This window comes from Megalobrama amblycephala, linkage group LG2 (assembly GCF_018812025.1).
Source record: "Megalobrama amblycephala isolate DHTTF-2021 linkage group LG2, ASM1881202v1, whole genome shotgun sequence".
Classification (NCBI taxonomy): domain Eukaryota; kingdom Metazoa; phylum Chordata; class Actinopteri; order Cypriniformes; family Xenocyprididae; genus Megalobrama; species Megalobrama amblycephala.
The window spans coordinates 57289745-57308984 of NC_063045.1; the positions used below are offsets into that span (position 1 = coordinate 57289745).

At 35.7% G+C, this 19240-nt stretch overlaps 1 protein-coding gene across 7 annotated transcripts in view; it reads left to right on the forward strand.

Moving 5' to 3' along the window:
* Positions 1 to 1092: 1092 nt before the first annotated feature.
* The window catches only part of slc4a5b (solute carrier family 4 member 5b), a 48206-nt gene continuing 30058 nt past the window's right edge, over positions 1093 to 19240 (forward strand). For 4 of the 7 annotated variants that reach the window (XM_048181148.1, XM_048181150.1, XM_048181151.1 and 1 more), the window contains exons 1-7: positions 1093 to 1150; positions 1543 to 1754; positions 5502 to 5650; positions 9067 to 9142; positions 12190 to 12257; positions 12742 to 12942; positions 18067 to 18193. In XM_048181148.1, coding sequence (XP_048037105.1) covers positions 12191 to 12257; positions 12742 to 12942; positions 18067 to 18193 — 395 coding nt within the window. In that variant the 5' untranslated portion in view covers positions 1093 to 1150; positions 1543 to 1754; positions 5502 to 5650; positions 9067 to 9142; position 12190. Of the gene's footprint in view, positions 1151 to 1542; positions 1755 to 5363; positions 5651 to 9066; positions 9143 to 12189; positions 12258 to 12741; positions 12943 to 14957; positions 15328 to 18066; positions 18194 to 19240 lie in introns of those variants that run through there. The other 3 variants (XM_048181149.1, XM_048181154.1, XM_048181153.1) reach the window with 3 other exon arrangements.

Below are 19240 nucleotides of genomic sequence, written 5' to 3' on the forward strand. Positions count from 1 at the left end.
TTAAATTCGCAACTTTGGATAGAAACAGCTTATGACAGAAGAAGTTATGTTACACTGGTACCGTTGTCTGCACCCACGATGATGATTTGCAGTTAGGTTATCGGATCAAAACAAGAACATATGTCATGCTGTCAGAAGCATTCAGGGATATTTTGAAATGATCAAACGGTGTTTTGATTGGGTGAGTGTTCTTGACCAGATCAGCGGCGATGTTTTATCCGTTGATTTGTTTTGTTTTGGTCCCACACTTTGCACCTGTTCAGTCCCTCCCTGGTGGCTGCAAGTGTCCAACCAAATGTGAGCGATCAGAATTGACAGCGAGGAAATGGAAATTCAATTTCACACGTCACCTGCTGCTCGCTAGAATGCAATCCACCAGAATGAAGGGAAGAGAAAGAGACATGGATATCTTCAACACTAAATGTTGGAGGCTTGACAGTTGATAATTTCTTCCTGCATTATACGCTATCTTTTTGATAATGCTGTAGTCTTAGAATTAAAACCGGAGAATACATGAATATGTAAAATTTTGGCCTGCAAAGTGCTTGACCCTGGAGTCATGTAGGGTAATTGAGTTTCAGAGAGGCTGCTTAGCAGAAAACTCATTCACATGGTAGAATTGCCTTGAAGGCATGCAGCGAATAGAAAAGAGATGCATGTTGAGAAATTGTTTTCAACAGAGAGTGACTGATAATCAATGCAGCCTATACCGTCCTGTATCATTAGACTGTTGGAGAATACATTCATTTGTCATTACTACAAAAAAATCAATAATTAATATTTTAGAGTTGCTTCATGTTTAAACCCTTATTGCATTAAATTGCAAATGAATGCAATTAATTAATTATGATTTAAATAATAGATATCTTCACAGATCCTTGGTTGGAAACCATGACTTATTTGATCAAAGTCGGTGAGTTTCATAAAAACAATACCTAATATACATAAGCCCGAATCTAGTTTTTTTTTGTTTTGTTTTGGGGTTTTTTGTCATAAGAAAGGACCCAAACATAAATTTCAATCGCATTAAGGGTCGTGTCAAGAGCTCAGCTGTTGTATTTATTTACCAAAATTATTTATTCATTCATTTTAGGATGATCTCTGATGAGCCCATGACAAGCGAGGGCGACGTACGACACAGCAGGACCAGGTGAGCGTTAACAGGCCGCCATGCACACGTGATCTTCAGAAATTAAATGTCAATTCCAATTTCATACAGAAATTGGATGTACATGCTCTATATCAGGGTTCACACAAATTAAATTGGATTTGAAGAGTGATCTCTTGAAGAATGGAGCCATGCAATCATGTCTGTTTCAGTGAGTGAACAAACAGATACAATTACTAGCATTCTTCTCACATACATTATGAATAAATAAATGATCAGTTGTAGGCAGTCCTCTAGGGTTTGTTAAAGTCACCATGAAGTCAAAATGAACAATTCTTGTTTTGTATTGAACTTTGTAGTATTTAATATCATTTATTCATCACACATGCACATTATTAATCTTTAATCAAAATAACTTTCCCTCCTTCTTGCAGCAACATCTCTTCTCTGATGACTGGTGCGAGAGCAGGGCAAACTGTCACTCACATAAGATCCACCAACAGCAAACTACATCCATCCAATCAATTCCTGATGGACAAAATCCAGTCCCGCCCTACATTTTTTCTTGTTCGAGAAGCCATTTGGATAGACGTCACAATAGGGAAGAAAAGAGTATTGCAACTTCCGTTTCATGCTGTCTTTAAAGGTGCCATCGAACGTTTTTTTACAAGATGTAATATAAGTCTAAGGTGTCCCCTGAATGTGTCTGTGAAGTTTCAGCTTAGAATACCCCATAGATTTTTTTTTAATAAATTTTTTTAACTGCCTATTTTGGGGCATCATTAGAAATGCGCCGATTCAGGCTGCGGCCCCTTTAATTGCTCGCGCTCTCCACCCCCTCCCGAGCTCTCGACTCTATCACTGCATAAACAAAGTTCACACAGCTAATATAACCCTCAAAATGGATCTTTACAAAGTGTTCGTCATGCATGCTGCATGCATACATCGGATTATGTGAGTATTGTATTTATTTGGATTTTTACATTTGATTCTGAATGAGTTAGATAGTGCTCCGTGGCTAACGGCTAATGCTACACTGTTGGAGAGATTTATAAAGAATGAAGTTGTGTTTATGCATTATACAGACTGCAAGTGTTTAAAAATGAAAATAGCGACAGCTCTCTTGTCTCTGTGAATACAGTACGAAACGATGGTAACTTTAACCACATTTAACAGTACATTAGCAACATGCTAACGAAACATTTAGAAAGACAGTTTACAAATATCACTAAAAATATCATGTAATCATGGATCATGTCAGTTATTATTGCTCCATCTGCCATTTTTCACTATTGTTCTTGCTTGCTTACCTAGTCTGATGATTCAGCTGTGCACAGATCCAGACGTTAATACTGGCTGCCCTTGTGTAATGCCTTGAACATGGGCTGGCATATGCAAATATTGGGGGCATACAAATTAATGATCCCAACTGTTACGTAACAGTCGGTGTTATGTTGAGATTCGCCTGTTCTTCGGAGGTCTTTTAAACAAATGAGATTTATATAAGAAGGAGGAAACAATGGAGTTTGAGACTCACTGTATGTCTTTTCCATGTACTGAACTGGTGCCGAGGTAAATTCAATTTTTTATTCTAGGGCACCTTTAAAGTCGTCATGAAATCAACCATGTTTTTTGGCTTTTAGTATGAATATGTTATCATTACTCTTACCTATAATCTAGTGTGCTCCAAAACAAGGATAAAATTTGTATTTAGAAGATATAAGCATTCAAAACTTGCAGTCTCTCACTTCTGCCAATATGACATCTGACATCACTCTGCACTTCAGCTTCTCATCAGATTTTCTGTTCAATCAAATGCTCTCTAGAATCTAAAGCATCCCGCCCCCTGCATTATAAATAGATGCTGAAGCTTTTACTATTTTTTTACATGGTGATTGGCACATAGTGCACTATATAGGGGATAGGGAACGATTAAGACAGTGTAAATATGATTTCCATTGAGACGAATGAAGTCTGATTTCAGACACGCTCTCCGTCAAGTGTTGACGCCGATGCCCCGTGTGAATGCAGCGTTAGTGTCACGCGAACCGCCGCAGTGCGGCGTCTGCTCCGGTCCATGTGTGCGAGTCAAAGCAGACCAAAAAACGTATCGGACCCATTTGAATACTGCACAGAATGCTATATTTTAAAGCGATATTGAAGAGAAATGGTTTTTAAAGGAAACTGAGGTTTTACTGAGCTCAACAGGTCTGATATAAACAAAACGCTATTATTGGCTATTTAAAAAAAGGGGAGGAGCTGTGTTCAATATGTCCCAAGGCCTTTAAAGTGTTCATCAGCTTTATGATTGGTTGCAGAAACATACAACAGCTTATCATGTGTTTTGTACTTTTTGGTATGTTCTAACTAAATAGCTGTTTAAAAAAGTATTTTAATAGCATCATGATTGCTGATAAACAACAGCCAATCAGATATTCGCCAGGAAATCATTAACTCTGTATTATTAATCATGTTAACATCAAGTTGTCATTTGATTCCTAATTAGGCATAAATGAATAAGTATAGTACAAGCAGCCCCTCGACACTTTCTAGGAGGAGAAACCGAGAAACTTCTTTCATAAATGAGATGTAAATTAGACTTGGGTAATTATGTTGTTCAGTCAGCTGTGGATTCATTTCAGTAATCAGTGATTTCTATAAATGCGGAAAGAAAAGCAAAAGGAACCGAAAAGAAGTTGTTGATGGAAGCTTAAAAAGTACGATTTCATCTTATAAATAAAATAACTTTTTATTTCCCAAAAATATCTTTTTCATTTCAAGCTAATTTATTGCACAGTCACCTTTATAGTCAATCTGAACTCTTTGACAATGCCTGAGATAATACAGTGAAAATCTGGGATTCAAAATCTAATTTACATCTGGACATAAAGAGAAGTTTTAGGATTTTGAAAAGTTTAATGCACAGAAATGGTATGATGTAAAATGAAAATAAAGTACACTACCATTCAAAGGTTTTTCAAAATTTATCAAAAGTAAAGACAATTATAAAGTGAAGTCACATTTATTTATATAGCGCTTTATACAATACAGATTGTTTCAAAGCAGCTTTACAGTGATTAAACAGGAAAATAATGACTAATGATGCAAACAGAGTTTAACTGTTTAGTAGTGCCATTCTTCAGCTGAAATCAGTTTAGTTTTGATACAGTTTGCTTCAATAGAAAACGCTTATTTTAAAATGCAATTATATTTCACAGTATGACTGTTTTTACTGTATCAAATAAATGTAGCCTTGGTGAGCATAAGAGACCCCTTTCAAAAACATTAAAACATCTTACCGACCCCAAACTTGAATGCTAGTGTGCACTGCAGTATTTGTAAGTCAGAAGTAAGTAAATTAGTGACATTGATCATGTGACTCTTTGTACAGATGGTCAGATGTTCTTGCTTCCACATATATAATTTCTAATGAAAAGCATGTAATTGTATTACATTTAAAGGGGACCTATAATGTCCCTTTTATAAGATGTAATATAAGTCTCTAGTGTCCCCAGAATGTGTCTGTGAAGTTTCAGCTCAAAATACCCCACAGATCATTTATTATAGCTTGTCAAATTTGCCCCTATTTGGGTGTCAGCAAAACACGCAGTTTTTGTGTGTGTCCCTTTAAATGCAAATGAGCTGCTGCTCCCGCCCCCTTTCCAGAAGAGGGCGGAGCTTTAACAGCTCATGCATTGGTTGCTCAACAACAACAAAGCTGGAGAATCTCACGCAGCCAAAATGACGACTGTCAGTAACAGTGTTCAGCCTTACATTGTCGGAAACTGATGGAGAGACTCAGGAAGAAGGTACAACTTTTAGAATGAAACTGGATGTTTCTGAATGGTTAGTGGATAAATGTATGTAGTTGCTGTGGAGTTCATTCAACTCATCCACTAGCATGTGCCGTCATGTTAATCTTTTGTGCAAATCCAGCGTTGAATTGACCCTCGTTTGTGAAGCAGTCCGGCGTAAAATGACGGCATGGTAACAACACTCTACTACAACAACTCTTCCTCTTCTCTAAAGCAGCCCAACATGACCACAACCCTCTTTGTTGTGTGTTCTCAGGGGCAGAGTTTATGTAAATTTTAGGAAGAAACTTGTTGTAGTCCCTACCAGCTGTTTGTTGTAGTCCTTAAACAGCGATTTCTGTAAATCTCTCTTTGCATTGAACTTTGAGCGTCGTAACTTTGCAGATGTTGTTTATGCTCAAACAGCAACATTACACGCTAACTAAAGTTCAAAAAGTCAAATCATAATCAACCACCCCTTTAAAATAAAAATGCAAAATAGAAGAATTTGGACCCCATGTGTTGTACTTCCATTAAGCGTTCATTATGAAGCTTTCGACTGGCAGATCCTTCTGAAACAGGCCCTGTTTTTCTTTCAGTTCAATGATCAGATGAAATTAGAGGTCTTCAGAGCTGCTGCTGGCGAGAAGGATATAAGATGGTTGATTTCATGAACAAATAAGATTTCACAACGAGTTTTCTATCATCCCTTGGCTTGCTGACGAGAATGACGGGCCCACGGTTTCAGGTATGCCACAAAACTGATTTTGGTTGGAAATGGATGTAAAAATATTACAATATTGTACAGTTTTTCTCAATCGCTCTGGCTCAATTCTTGAATGAGACTTTGATCTCTGAACAATTAGTTTTTTGTTCACATTGGATTTCTTATTGATTTAAGCAATTTGCATGTGTTTTGGCTTGTGTGCAAAAGAATAAGTACAATTGTCTACAGTTTCCACAACAACTAAATGCACATGGCTTGTTGATCAAAACTGATTCTGAGAACTTTCTTGCATCGTGAGAGGCTCCACATGCAAAATGATCCATTCAGTGATCAAAATCTGTCAGACATGCATGTATATTCCATAAATACCTGTGACATGGAATATTTGTAATGTCTGCTGAATTGGCAAATGGCCTGCTATTGTAATGAAATAGAATAACAGTCTTACCAATCAACCAATCAAGTTTGGAAGCATACAGTAGGCTATATGGAGTTTTCCCAGCACAATCACTGCCATTTTTGAACATGGAGGAACGTCTACATCTCTAAACAGCAACAGCAGTTTATTTTTGTAGAAATGTGTTACATGTAAACTGAAAATTCTTGTTTGTGGAAGTGCAAGATATGTAAGAATGTGTGGTGTCAAGGGGAAGACATAATTGAATATGTCAAAATGAACAAACAACTGTATATTTTCAGTTTACATGTAACACATTTCTACAAATATGTGACCCTGGACCACAAAACCAGTCATAAGGGTAAACTTTTTGAAATTGAGATTTATACATTGTCTGAAGCTGGATAAATAAGCTTTCCATTGATGTATGGTTTGTTAGGATAGGACAACATTTGGCCGAAATACAACATTTTGAAGATCTGTAATCTGAGGGTGCGAAAAAAATCTAAATATTGAGAAAATCGCCTTTAAAGTTGTCCAAATGAAGTCCTTAGCAATACATATCCACTCACAAAAATACATTTTTGATATATTTACAGTAGGAAATTTACAAAATATCTTCATGGAACATGATCTTTACTTAATATCCTAATGATTTTTGGCATAAAAGAAAAATCGATAATTTTGACCCACACAATGTATTGTTGGCTATTGCTACAAAACTGACGTTCTTGTATAGTGTAGAAAACAGACAGTGTCAACTAAAATGTTGAAAGCACATGAAATTTGCATTTAAAAAATATTTCCATGTTGAAAAAAGCCAGTACGGCTCACACAATGACAAAAAGTATTTTTATTTTGGTGGCACTGGCCAATTTACTGACAAAAACTAGGTTTTGAAGCATGAATTAAATGTTTTGGGTGAGCAACTACATTTTGCAGACATGCAATAGAGTTCTGATGTTTCGGCAAACAGTTGTGACAATTGCACTTACAGTTTAGAGAATGTTTCGAGAAATGTGCCAAAGCGATTGAGAAAAACTGTAAACAGAGCTAAGAGAGTGCGAAACTCTTACTGGTAGCTGAGAGTATTGAGGAATTAGCCAAAATATATAATAAACAAATATGCAATGTTTGTACAAGGCTCATGAATTTGCCAAGCCGGCAGTCTGCCTTGACTGATCCGTCTTCTCGGTTTGACCTGTAGACAGTGAAGATGTGAGCATGCATGTGTGTTCACAGAATAAAAATCCCCCTGAAGTGTGTTCACAGACGCCATTGAAATGGTCCAATACTCATTATCCCGCACTCATCATGCCATGAATCTGACTCTGGCTTAAATTCACCTCTAAATCCCTGATTATTATGTCTCAAGTGAGAGGATTTTATGGAGACTTCCTTCTCTGAAGGATCGTTGAACTCGCCCACATCTGTTTGAATGATAAGTCTTATCCTCTGCTTATCCACAAGGACATCTCAGGCTTACAAGTTTTTAATTTATTATGATCCATCAGAGCAAAAGTTTGTCTACAGCACAGCAAGAACACAAGCCTTCCGTCTTCATTACTGCTTGAATATTCATTTTAATTATATATATATATATATATATGTAGAATCATTTCAGCAGATTTGAAGATTACTGTTCCTCATACTTGAACAAAAATGACTAACTTTGCTAAAAACGACTCACAGCGTGCCACGGCATTGTGGCGGTGATATATTTACCCAGGCAAATCAGGCAAACATATTCTTTAGATAATTTAAAATGTAGTTATTTATATGTAAATATCTCTAGTGTTAGGATATGAATCATCTGTCGTGTTTACATCAGTGGGAACATATGCTCTGATATCTTTTTGCTGTTCATTAGAGAGTAATATTCATTCAGAAGTGAGTCATTAAACTCCCAAGAATCATATAAAATGTTCATTAGCATATGGATTTTTTTCTGTTATAATGAGATGAATCATTACGTTGATAATTATATTTACATTTTACACCCATTTAGCAGATGTTTTTATTCAAAGGGATTTACACATGAGGAACGCCATGTTTATAAATGAAGGATATCGATTCTTTTTGTTTTCCCTTCTGTTGTCTGAAATTGAAAGACATCAATCCTCATGAGTCAGAGCTGATGTTTTGATTTTTTTTCTCCACAACCTCACATCAGTTTACTGCAAAAAAAGATAAATAACATGACCAGCAATATCATAATTGTGTGTCTGAAATTATGATCTGAAATGCCCAACACAACCTAGTTTAAGACAACCTTATATTGCAGTAAGATGAGTTTGTGGTGCCATCTTGTGGATAATTTACACTCTTAGCTGAGGTGGTCGTTTTGAACAAGTATTTACCTTGTTTCATCCATCCATCCTTCTGTCATTCTGTTGTTCTGTCTGTCTATCTGTCATTCTATCTATCTTTCTTTTGCATGTTTATTTCTTTATTTGCTTGTTTATTTATTAAGGAAAGTACACTCTTGCACAATCACACTTTTCTAGCAAAACATTTTACAAAAATGCAGTGTTTGCGAAATGTTAGTGCCACTTGGTTTAATGTTTTGAAATTAATGCATTGACATTCACATATTTTTAAGTGTTTTAAGTGTCCAGATATGTTGTGGAATCACTGTATATTAGATAAAGCGAGGACTACTAAATCCCTTTCTATACCATGATAATGCCATGGCACTTGAATATATTATATAGGCCTTCAGTATGCTGCGCATGTATAATATTGTTTTTGTAATATGCACTTAACAAGTAAGCTTGGATAAAGTACTGCACAGTTGTGAATTTAGATTTATGTTGGACTGTCAGACAATAGCGTGGTTAATTACAAAACAGCCAGCAGGATGTTCAGTGTGAGCGTGCTGTGTGTGCATGTCATTTCATGAACTTCATGTCACGTTTCCCTGCGTTCATTGCTGTGCTTATGACCTGAAGCGTTTGACTGTTCAGCCAATCATAAGACAGACGGACAGTGATGGATAATCATTGTGATCGGCTGTCTCTATGTGTCTGATACTGTACAGAGAAACAAGCCTGATCTCATCTGATACAGACAGATGCTCATCACACTAGTCATCTCAACGCCACTTTTGTAACAAGGTAAGAGTTGGTTCTTTTTCATTTTAAAGCTAATGCAAAGGTATTTGAAAACTAAGAGATTTCTTTACCAACTTGGTTAATATTAAACAATTACTTTTTGATGACAAGGACTAAAAAGATCCAAGATCTAGTTAAAAAATAACTAAATAGCAATTGGGTGAAAGTTTTCATTAGTGTTAGAATTTGTAGAGACAGTTTTATATATATATATATATATATATATATATATATATATATATATATATCAGGCATAACATTATGACCTCTGAGAGGTGAAGTGAATAACACTGATGATCTCTTCATCACGGCACCTGTTAGTGGGAACATTTTGTCCTCAAAGTTGATGTGTTAGAAGCAGGAAAAATGGGCAAGTGTAAGGATTTGAGCGAGTTTGACAAGGGCCACATTGTGATGGCTAGACGACTGGGTCAGAGCATCTCCAAAACTGCAGCTTTTGTGGGGTGTTCCCGGTCTGCAGTGGTCAGTTTCTATCAAAAGTGCTCCAAGGAAGGAACAGTGGTGAACCGGTGACAGGGTCATGGGCGGCCAAGGCTCATTGATGCACGTGGGGATGCGAAGGCTGGCCCGTGTGGTCCGATCCAACAGACGAGCTGCTGTAGCTCAAATTGCTCAAGAAGTTAATGCTGGTTCTGATAGAAAGGCGTCAGAATACACAGTGCATCACAGTTTGTTGCGTATGGAGCTGCATAGCTGCAGACCAGTCAGGGTGCCCATGCTGACCCCTGTCCACCGCCAAAAGCGCCAACAGTGGACACGTGAGCATCAGAGCTGGACCACGGAGCAATGGAAGAAGGTGGCTTGGTCTGATCAATCACGTTTTCTTTTACATCACGTGGATGGCTGAGCGCGTGTGCGTCGCTTACCTGGGGAACACATGGCATTGTTGCAGACCATGTACACTATTTCATGGAAACGGTATTCCCTGGTGGCTGTGGCCTCTTTCAGCAGGATAATGCTCCTGCTGCAAAACAAAAATGGTTCAGGAATGGTTTGAGGAGCACAACAATGAGTTTGAGGTGTTGACTTGGCCTCCAAATTCCCCAGATCTCAATCCGATCAAGCAGCTGTGGGATGTGCTGAACAAACAAGTGCGATCCATGGAGGCTCCACCTCGCATCTTACAGGATTTAAAGGATCTGCTGCTAACATCTTGGTGCCAGAAACCACAGCACACCTTCAGGGGTCTAGTGCCTCGACGGGTCAGGGCTGTTTTGGAAGCAAAAGGGGGACACAAAAATATTAGGAAGGTGGTCATAATGTTATGCCTGATCGGTGTATATATACACACATACACTGTACAAGGTAAATATTTGTTTATATATGGTGTGTGTAATTTCTGAGCCTCTAGCGCCACCCAGTGGAATTACAAAAAATTAGTAATGTTTTTCAAACAGGTTTCCAGAACATCTCTGCCATTCATCAACCTACAAATAGTTTATTTATAGTCTTGGATTTATTATTGTCTCTGTGTATTAAAGTGGGATAGAGAAAGTATTTTAACCTAAAAAAAATTGACAGCTCAGCTGTAATATTAATTAGGTCTTTTGATACTGAATCTAAAAAAAGTTCAGAACACTTTGTGTAAGAGTCATTTCAAGTGTAAATGTGTACATCTGTAGACATTTTCCCACATGTTTCCCCATCATATGATGTGAGTCACATCGCGTTCTCCTGCGGATCAATGACGCTGTCAGTCCTGATTATCTGTTTGAGTTGTTTTCTGTCGGGTGTGAAGGACACTGATCATCGCATAGTGTTAATTACTGTATTAAATGCCGTCTTGCATTACAGCACTTCAGCTGGCAAACAGAATGATTGTGTAATTAACATGGCATTATATTACTGACAGCATTGTATTCGCTTCACACAACAGTGGTGTTTAATAATAGTTTGTGTTTCCTTATTCATGAAACAAGCAAAAAAAAAAAAAAGTCTGTGTACATTTTTCATAAATCCATTTGTATGTAAAATGAAATGTTCAATTCAGTCGTAAAATTTATGTTTGAATATTTATGTACATTTTGCACATTCTGATCTTGTGTATGAAAAAGGATTTCCAGGCTATCCAAGAACCAGAGAATGAACACATCTTAATAGGAATCATTGAAATAAGTGTTTTTTGGATTATTTTTAGACAAATATTTTTTTGTTCTAGGTTTTTGAGTTTTGTTAAAGCGGAAGTGTGTAACTCGAGAACCGATTCAGAGCGAATCATTCAGACTCAATCGAGTGATTCATTGAAAAGATTCAACTCAAAAGAATGATTTGTTAATGAATCGGATATCGCTGCAGAATTTACATGATTCACTTTTAATTACTTATTCCTTCAGTATAATTTTATTTATTTATTTTTGACTGTAGTTGAGGCCAGCTGGATTTGAAACTGCAAGGTGTGTGTTGCAAGCACATACACTGTGCCATGGCTCTCTTTATGGGATTTTTGTAATGCAGAAAATGTGGGACACAGCTACTGCTTCCGAATGTATGATTCGATCAATTATGTGACAGTGAGTGACGTAAGAGAGCCGCGTTTGTGTGTGTGCGCGCTGACTGACAGTGGAAATCCTCCCATAATTATGCAGATGCATTGGGTTTTCCTTTCCCTCCAGCGACAGGGACATTGATCGAATGAAGCCGCAGGTCCACGTGCCACATCACGCAGGGTTCTTTCAGGTCCTCTTGCGGTCACTGAGACACTGAGACGTATCCAGTGACCATGCTGGAGGCATTGAAACGACTGGCTGCTATAACTAGCTAAAACAAATACCCTAACTGATGAACGCAAATTAAATGTGTTTAAACACACTGAGGTGAAATAATCCACAAAGTGCTTTTCTAACTTTAATTAGGTTGAAGGAAGCACATGCATAGCTTCCAAAATGTTAACTAATAGATATCACCATACTTCCCCAGATAATCAAGATAATTCTTTAGGATTGCAAGTTTTCTGAAACTTTTAGATGTGTTTAAATATTCAAATGTCTTACCTTAATAGTATTATTCTACTCTTTTTTTTTTCCTATCAGGATGGACCATGACTTGCATGGCAGCAGGAAAAGTGGTCACCGCAGCAGACACAATGAGGATGAGGATGGTGAGAGGATGCTCTTTTTTTATGTTATTTCTTGGCAGATGTACCACTTTTTTGATAGAGAAACAAATTAAATTATTATTATTTACAGTTTTTTCCAATTATCAAATTGTTTTTACAGTTTTTACTGTTTTATTTATATTAATTTTTTCAATATTTGTCACAGAAAAACATAACTTATAGGCAAATAAGATAAACGTAAACTTATAGAAACATATTATAATAAAAAATGTGTGTATATACATATATACACAGTATATATGAATACATTTACTTAATCTAAATAAAACTATATAATAAATCAATGCAGCAATTTTACAAAATATTTATTAGGCTACAAAAATTAAAGGGTGAAGAATCAAATAAATCATTTTAGCACTTTTGAACTTATTTACTGAAATTGAATCTTACTGGGGTGTGAATTGTACCGTAAACACTGCTTATCTATAAAATAGTAACTCACAGGTCTTTCATTCTCTGGTTTTAGAGTCTGTCTACATTGGCGTTCCAGTGCCACGGGGCTACAGGAGAAAGCGCAGACATCACAGGCACACGTCACGGCATTCCCATGATCGTGAAGGCCGGGAGAAACACCACAACCGTCATGAACATCAGGATCGAGAGGAACCATGTGATGCAGATGAAGGGGAGCAGGATTCAAATGAGCTCTCTGACATCAACTCCGCCAGTAAGCTTCTCTTAACCACTTATTATGCTGACATAACAAAAAAGTTCTATAGTAACTATAGTTTCTACCAAAATACAATAATTAAATACAGTTATTTTAGTGTCAGTGAGATACTATTATAGTTTTTGGTTATTTTGTCCACTTCTACTAACTATAAGTCAACTAACACTCATTAATTTACAACTACAGGTCAACTAAAACTCATTAATTTGCAACTACAGGTCAACTAAAACTCATTAATTTGAAACTACAGGTCAACTAAAACTCATTAATTTGCAACTACAGGTCAACTAAAACTCATTAATTTGCAACTACAGGTCAACTAAAACTCATTAATTTGCAACTACAGGTCAACCAACTCATTAATTTGCAACTACAGGTCAACTAACTCATTAATTTTTAACTACAGGACAACTAACTCATTCATTTGCAACTACATGTCAATTAAATCTCATTAATTTTTAACTACAGGTCAACTAACTCATTAATTTGAAACTACATGTCAACTAACTCATTAATTTGAAACTACATGTCAACTAACTCATTAATTTGCAACTACTGGTCAACTAACTCTCATTAATTTGGAACTACAGGTCAACTAATTATTTTGCAACGACAGGTCAACTAACTCTCATTAATTTGCAACTACAGGTCAACTAACTCATTAATTTTTAACTACAGGACAACTAACTCATTAATTTGCAACTACATGTCAATTAAATCTCATTAATTTGCAACTACAGGTCAACTAACTCTAATTAATTTGCAATTACATGTCAACTAACTCATTAATTTGAAACTACATGTCAACTAACTCTAATTAATTTGCAATTACATGTCAACTAACTCATTAATTTGAAACTACAGGTCAACTAACTAATTATTTTGCAACAACATGTCAACTAACTCTCATTAATTTGCAACTACAGGTCAACCAACTCTCATTAATATGCCACTACATGTCAACTAACTCTCATTAATTTGCAACTACAGGTCAACTAACTCATTAATTTTTAACTACAGGACAACTAACTCATTAATTTGCAACTACATGTCAATTAAATCTCATTAATTTGCAACTACAGGTCAACTAACTCATTAATTTGAAACTACAGGTCAACTAACTAATTATTTTGCAACAACATGTCAACTAACTCTCATTAATTTGCAACTACAGGTCAACTAACTCATTAATTTTTAACTACAGGACAACTAACTCATTAATTTGCAACTACATGTCAACTAACTCATTCATTTGCAACCACATGTCAATTAAATCTCATTAATTTGCAACTACAGGTCAACTAACTCATTAATTTAAAACTACAGGTCAACTAACTAATTATTTTGCAACAACATGTCAACTAACTCTCATTAATTTGCAACTACAGGTCAACCAACTCTCATTAATATGCCACTACATGTCAACTAACTCTCATTAATTTGCAACTACAGGTCAACTAACTCATTAATTTTTAACTACAGGACAACTAACTCATTGATTTGCAACTACATGTCAACTAACTCATTCATTTGCAACCACATGTCAATTAAATCTCATTAATTTGCAACTACAGGTCAACTAACTCATTAATTTGAAACTACATTTCAACTAACTCTAATTATTTTGCAATTACATGCCAACTAACTCATTAATTTGCAACTACTGGTCAACTAACTCTCATTACCTTAACACACACACACAAACCCCCCATGAAAAAAAAAAAATAATTAAATAATAGAGTATTTTTCTCATGGAGTAAAACACAAGCATAATTGTTTTGGGCTTTGACTAAACTTGATAAAATATAAAATAAAGTTTTTTTAAATTTTATTTCAAATAATCTTTATTTTGTAACAAATGGTTTTAGTTTAGTTAACTTTAATAACCCTGATACAGTTGCAGGTTTGATTTAAATAACCTGCGTCATTGAGGATTATTGAGGGGAAACAGGTTTTGAGAGTTGTTTGAGGTTTTAGACTTAAATTCTGAAGTGGGAGAGTCAGAAAGGGTGGGATCAGCAAAGCTAGAGGAGGAGAAAAACACTTGTTGGGCCTTTCATGCGTGTGGCACTTTGCCCTGCTTTAGTTTTCAGGAAAGAGCAACATTGCTTAAGAGAAAAGTTCAAGAACAAGAGCACTTGCTCACAGGGAAGGTGCATATAAAATGAGGGAAAAGGCCTAACAGGTTCAACAAAAAGAGGCTGAAATCAACAGGTGCAAGTGGACATTCAGAACAGTTATTGTGGATCTTTTTCTTTCAATGAAACAATAAACATTGGAGTTACTGAAGGATGGAGCAGTCGTCGTTTAGTATTCAGGACTCTATACAGTCACTGACGTCCAGTCTGGGCTCTCAGAGCACTCTACTGAGCAGCTGCGCAGGTACAGTCACAGATGCCACTGATCTTCTCTTCATCTCATTTTCTTGCTATTGCTTTATTCTTATTTGTTTTCTCCCAGAGAGTTTCTTTCTGTAATTGTGGTCAGAGCACATTTGGATTGGAGTTTGACACTGATAGATCATGACCTTGTTGAGTCTATTAGTCTATTAGTAAGGTTTTTTTGCTGATCAACCATCACTGAAGTCACAAGTTTGGTTGATGATTGTAGGTTATTTTTTGTGAACCCTTGTGAACCCTATTTTAAGGACAATCAATCAATATTTTTTTTTTGTTTTTTTGTTTTTTTGGCTTTGTGGCATTTTCATGACATTTAAGCACATTTACCCCCAAAAATTACTTTTCTGTAATGAAAAAAAGAAAAAGAAAAAATATTTAAACTATTTAAATGGTAAAGTACAAAAGAATAGCACTTAATGTACTTCCTTTTGCTGATTTTAATATATATATTTTTTAAATTGTATATATTAAAATATAAATTAAATCATTCTAACATTGTATATTACTGTTTTTTATATATATAGTTATAATAATATAATTTGTATTTAATAATAATAATAATAATAATAATAATATACAGTAATCGTTGTACAGCACAGTAATATAAAATTTTATAATAAAATAATTTATAATTTTATGTATAACAACAACAAAAAATAATAATATAATAAAATAATTAATTGGATAATGATAATTGCAAATAAATTCAAAAGCAAAACATCTTCAATATGTGGACCTAAAATAGGCCTATAGTTAAAGCAAGATATAATTATTTCTTCTTATTATTATTCACTTTTTTTCTTTTAATTTTGATATGCAAAATGAGCCACACATCAGGTTTAGGTTTACAAGAGATTCACCCGCCTGATGTAAAGACCAATCTACAACCTTCAATAATAATTTGCATCAAACTTTGTTTAAATGTTCATTAGTGTCCATATTGGTGTGATTTTGCATTAAATGCATCCCTTTAAATTGTGAAACACATCAAAATTTCAGTCTGTTGGAAATGCATGTTCATGTAAGGTTCTTCTCAAGAATAAATCTCAGGACTTAACATCTGCTTTTATTGGAATCAAAATGTTTTGAGGTCAGTAACTAAAGACCGCATTGTCGATTAATCCCACAGCAATACGTACATTATATCAACAACCAACCTCTAATATCGAGTGACGCTCAAAGTTTGTTTGAAGTGTATGAGCTATAAATAAGCTAGTGCGTTGTACTCTGCATTGGCATCCTACAACCAAACGTATTTGTGATTTTTTTCTTTAGGATTAGAAGGATTACATGGGGAAAAACACCCACGTGCTAATAATCCCGAGGAAAAGCCAGAGATTGAGAGGAAGGTCACAAAAAGATTGTCATGCTTGAGCTCACAGGCATCAACTTGCACTTTGAGTTGCTCTAAACATCAGATTTAATGTGCATAACATTAGATTGTATACAGTTTTTAGTAACCTCCACTGGAACTTATGTAAACTGACTATACCTAAAATATAAAGTCGATAATTTTGATTTAATCAGTACAGGTTTAGTGGCATTAGATATTGATTCTGGCATTATGATTCAGATTGGATTAAGCCACTGTCACATGGTTATTTAACCTAATCTACCGAACAAATTCTTTTGATATACTTTCAGATATCGGCCTCCTTTATGCAAAGATTTATGCACATTTAGACTATTTATCTTCAAAGGAAGATTAAACAAGATGTTGATTTGAGTTATCAGCTGATGTATGACTCAAGTGAAGAGTTGAACTGAATTCAGTGTGTTTGTAGATCTGAAAGCTCAGGCTTTTGAAATCAAATTCTCGTTCTGATTAGATACATGAATGATGATCGAATTATTGATGGCCTCGGGAGCCGTGCATTGTAATGGTCCTGCTGTGTCATATTCAGATTTAATTTCAAGAGGGTCAACGCAGGGTCATTTTAGACTGAGCTGAAGGCAAAACATAACACTTATATGTCATACAGTCCAATAGACTTCTGTTTAATGCAAAGAATCAAACTCATTTGTGCACTTATGGGTTTGTTGAGCTACAGGCCTTCATTGACCCGTTTGCATGGACATTTTTTTATTTGCTTACTTTTTCTTAATTCTTAATTGCTTGCAATTTCTAAGTTGATTTGGATAAAAGCATCTGCTGTTCTTTTCCAAATTATATGGTTTTCACATGGCATTTTATACAACAGGTGAAAAATAAAATATCTTTACATTGAAAGAGAAATATCTTTACAATATATGAAGCAGCACAACTGCTTTCAACATTGATTTCTTGAGCAGCAAATCATCATATTAGAATGATTTCTGAAGGATCATATGATGCTGAAAATTCAGCTTTGATCACAGGAATAAATTAGATTTTACAATATATTAAAATAGAAAATGGTTACTAAAAACATATTTCACAATATTACTGTTTTTACTGTATTTTTGATCAAATAAATGAGCACAAGATTATAGCATAGTAGAGGGAACACAGGAAGTGATGGAGAACATGAGGGAGAATCAGGAATGGTTGAGAGCAAACTTACCTCACTCACAAGTCACAATGTAGTGGAGCATGTAAAGTTCTGACGCTTTATTTGGCTTACTTGCATTGCTTAAATACAACATATATACCACAAATGCTACTCCATTGCGTTTTAAGGTACAAATGCATGGCTTTGCATTTTAACAACTATCTTATGCTTCGGTTTTGTGTGTGTGACAGTGTCCCCTGCTGCTGAGAGACTGCGCCACATCCTCAGGGAGGAAGATGAGCCCACACCCACCATCTTCACTGAGATGGACACACTGCAGCACGAGGGCGGAGAGATGGAGTGGAAAGAGTCGGCCAGGTGACACACACAAGATCACACAACACAAATACTTCTGAAGCCTTTGAACTGATTGAAGCCTCTGAAGGTTTTCAATCTTTTAGATGCCATTGACCCCCAAATTTAAAAGGCATCTATTATTTATAAATACCCAATTTATGCGCTGAGATATTAATATTATAAATCTAAAATTAGTTTCTGTTTAGTTACATTATTATGTACTTTTTCAACTCACTATAGTAATGTACTGTTAAAGGTGCCATCGAATTGAAAATTGAATTTACCTCGGCATAGTTAAATAACAAGAGTTCAGTACATGGAAATGACACACAGTGAGTCTCAAACTCCATTGTTTCCTCCTTCTTATATAAATCTCATTTGTTTAAAAGACCTCCGAAGAACAGGCGAATCTCAACATAACACCAACTGTTACGTGACAGTCGGGATCATTAATATGTACGCCCCCAATATTTGCATATGCCAGCCCATGATCGAGGCATTACACAAGGGCAGCCAGTATTAACGTCTGGATCTGTGCACAGCTGAATCATCAGACTAGGTAAGCAAGCAAGAACAACAGCGAAAAATGGCAGATGGAGCAATAATAACTGACATGATCCATGATATCATGATATTTTTAGTGATATTTGTAAATTGACTTTCTAAATGTTTCATTAGCATGTTGCTAATGTACTGTTAAATGTGGTTAAAGTTACCATCGTTTATTACTGTATTCACGGAGACAAGAGCCGTCGCTATTGTCATTTTTAAAGACTTGCAGTCTGTATAATTCATAAACACATCTTCATTCTTTATAAATCTCTCCAACTGTGTAGCATTAGCCGTTAGCCACGGAGCACTATCAAACTCATTCAGAATCAAATGTAAACATCCAAATAAATACCATACTTACGCGATTAGACATGCTGCATGACGAACACTTTGTAAAGATCCATTTTGAGGGTTATATTAGCTGTGTGAACTTTGTTTTTGCAATGATAGAGTCGAGAGCTCGGGAGGGGGTGGAGAGCGCGAGCAATAAAAGGGACAGCAGCCCTGAATCGGTGC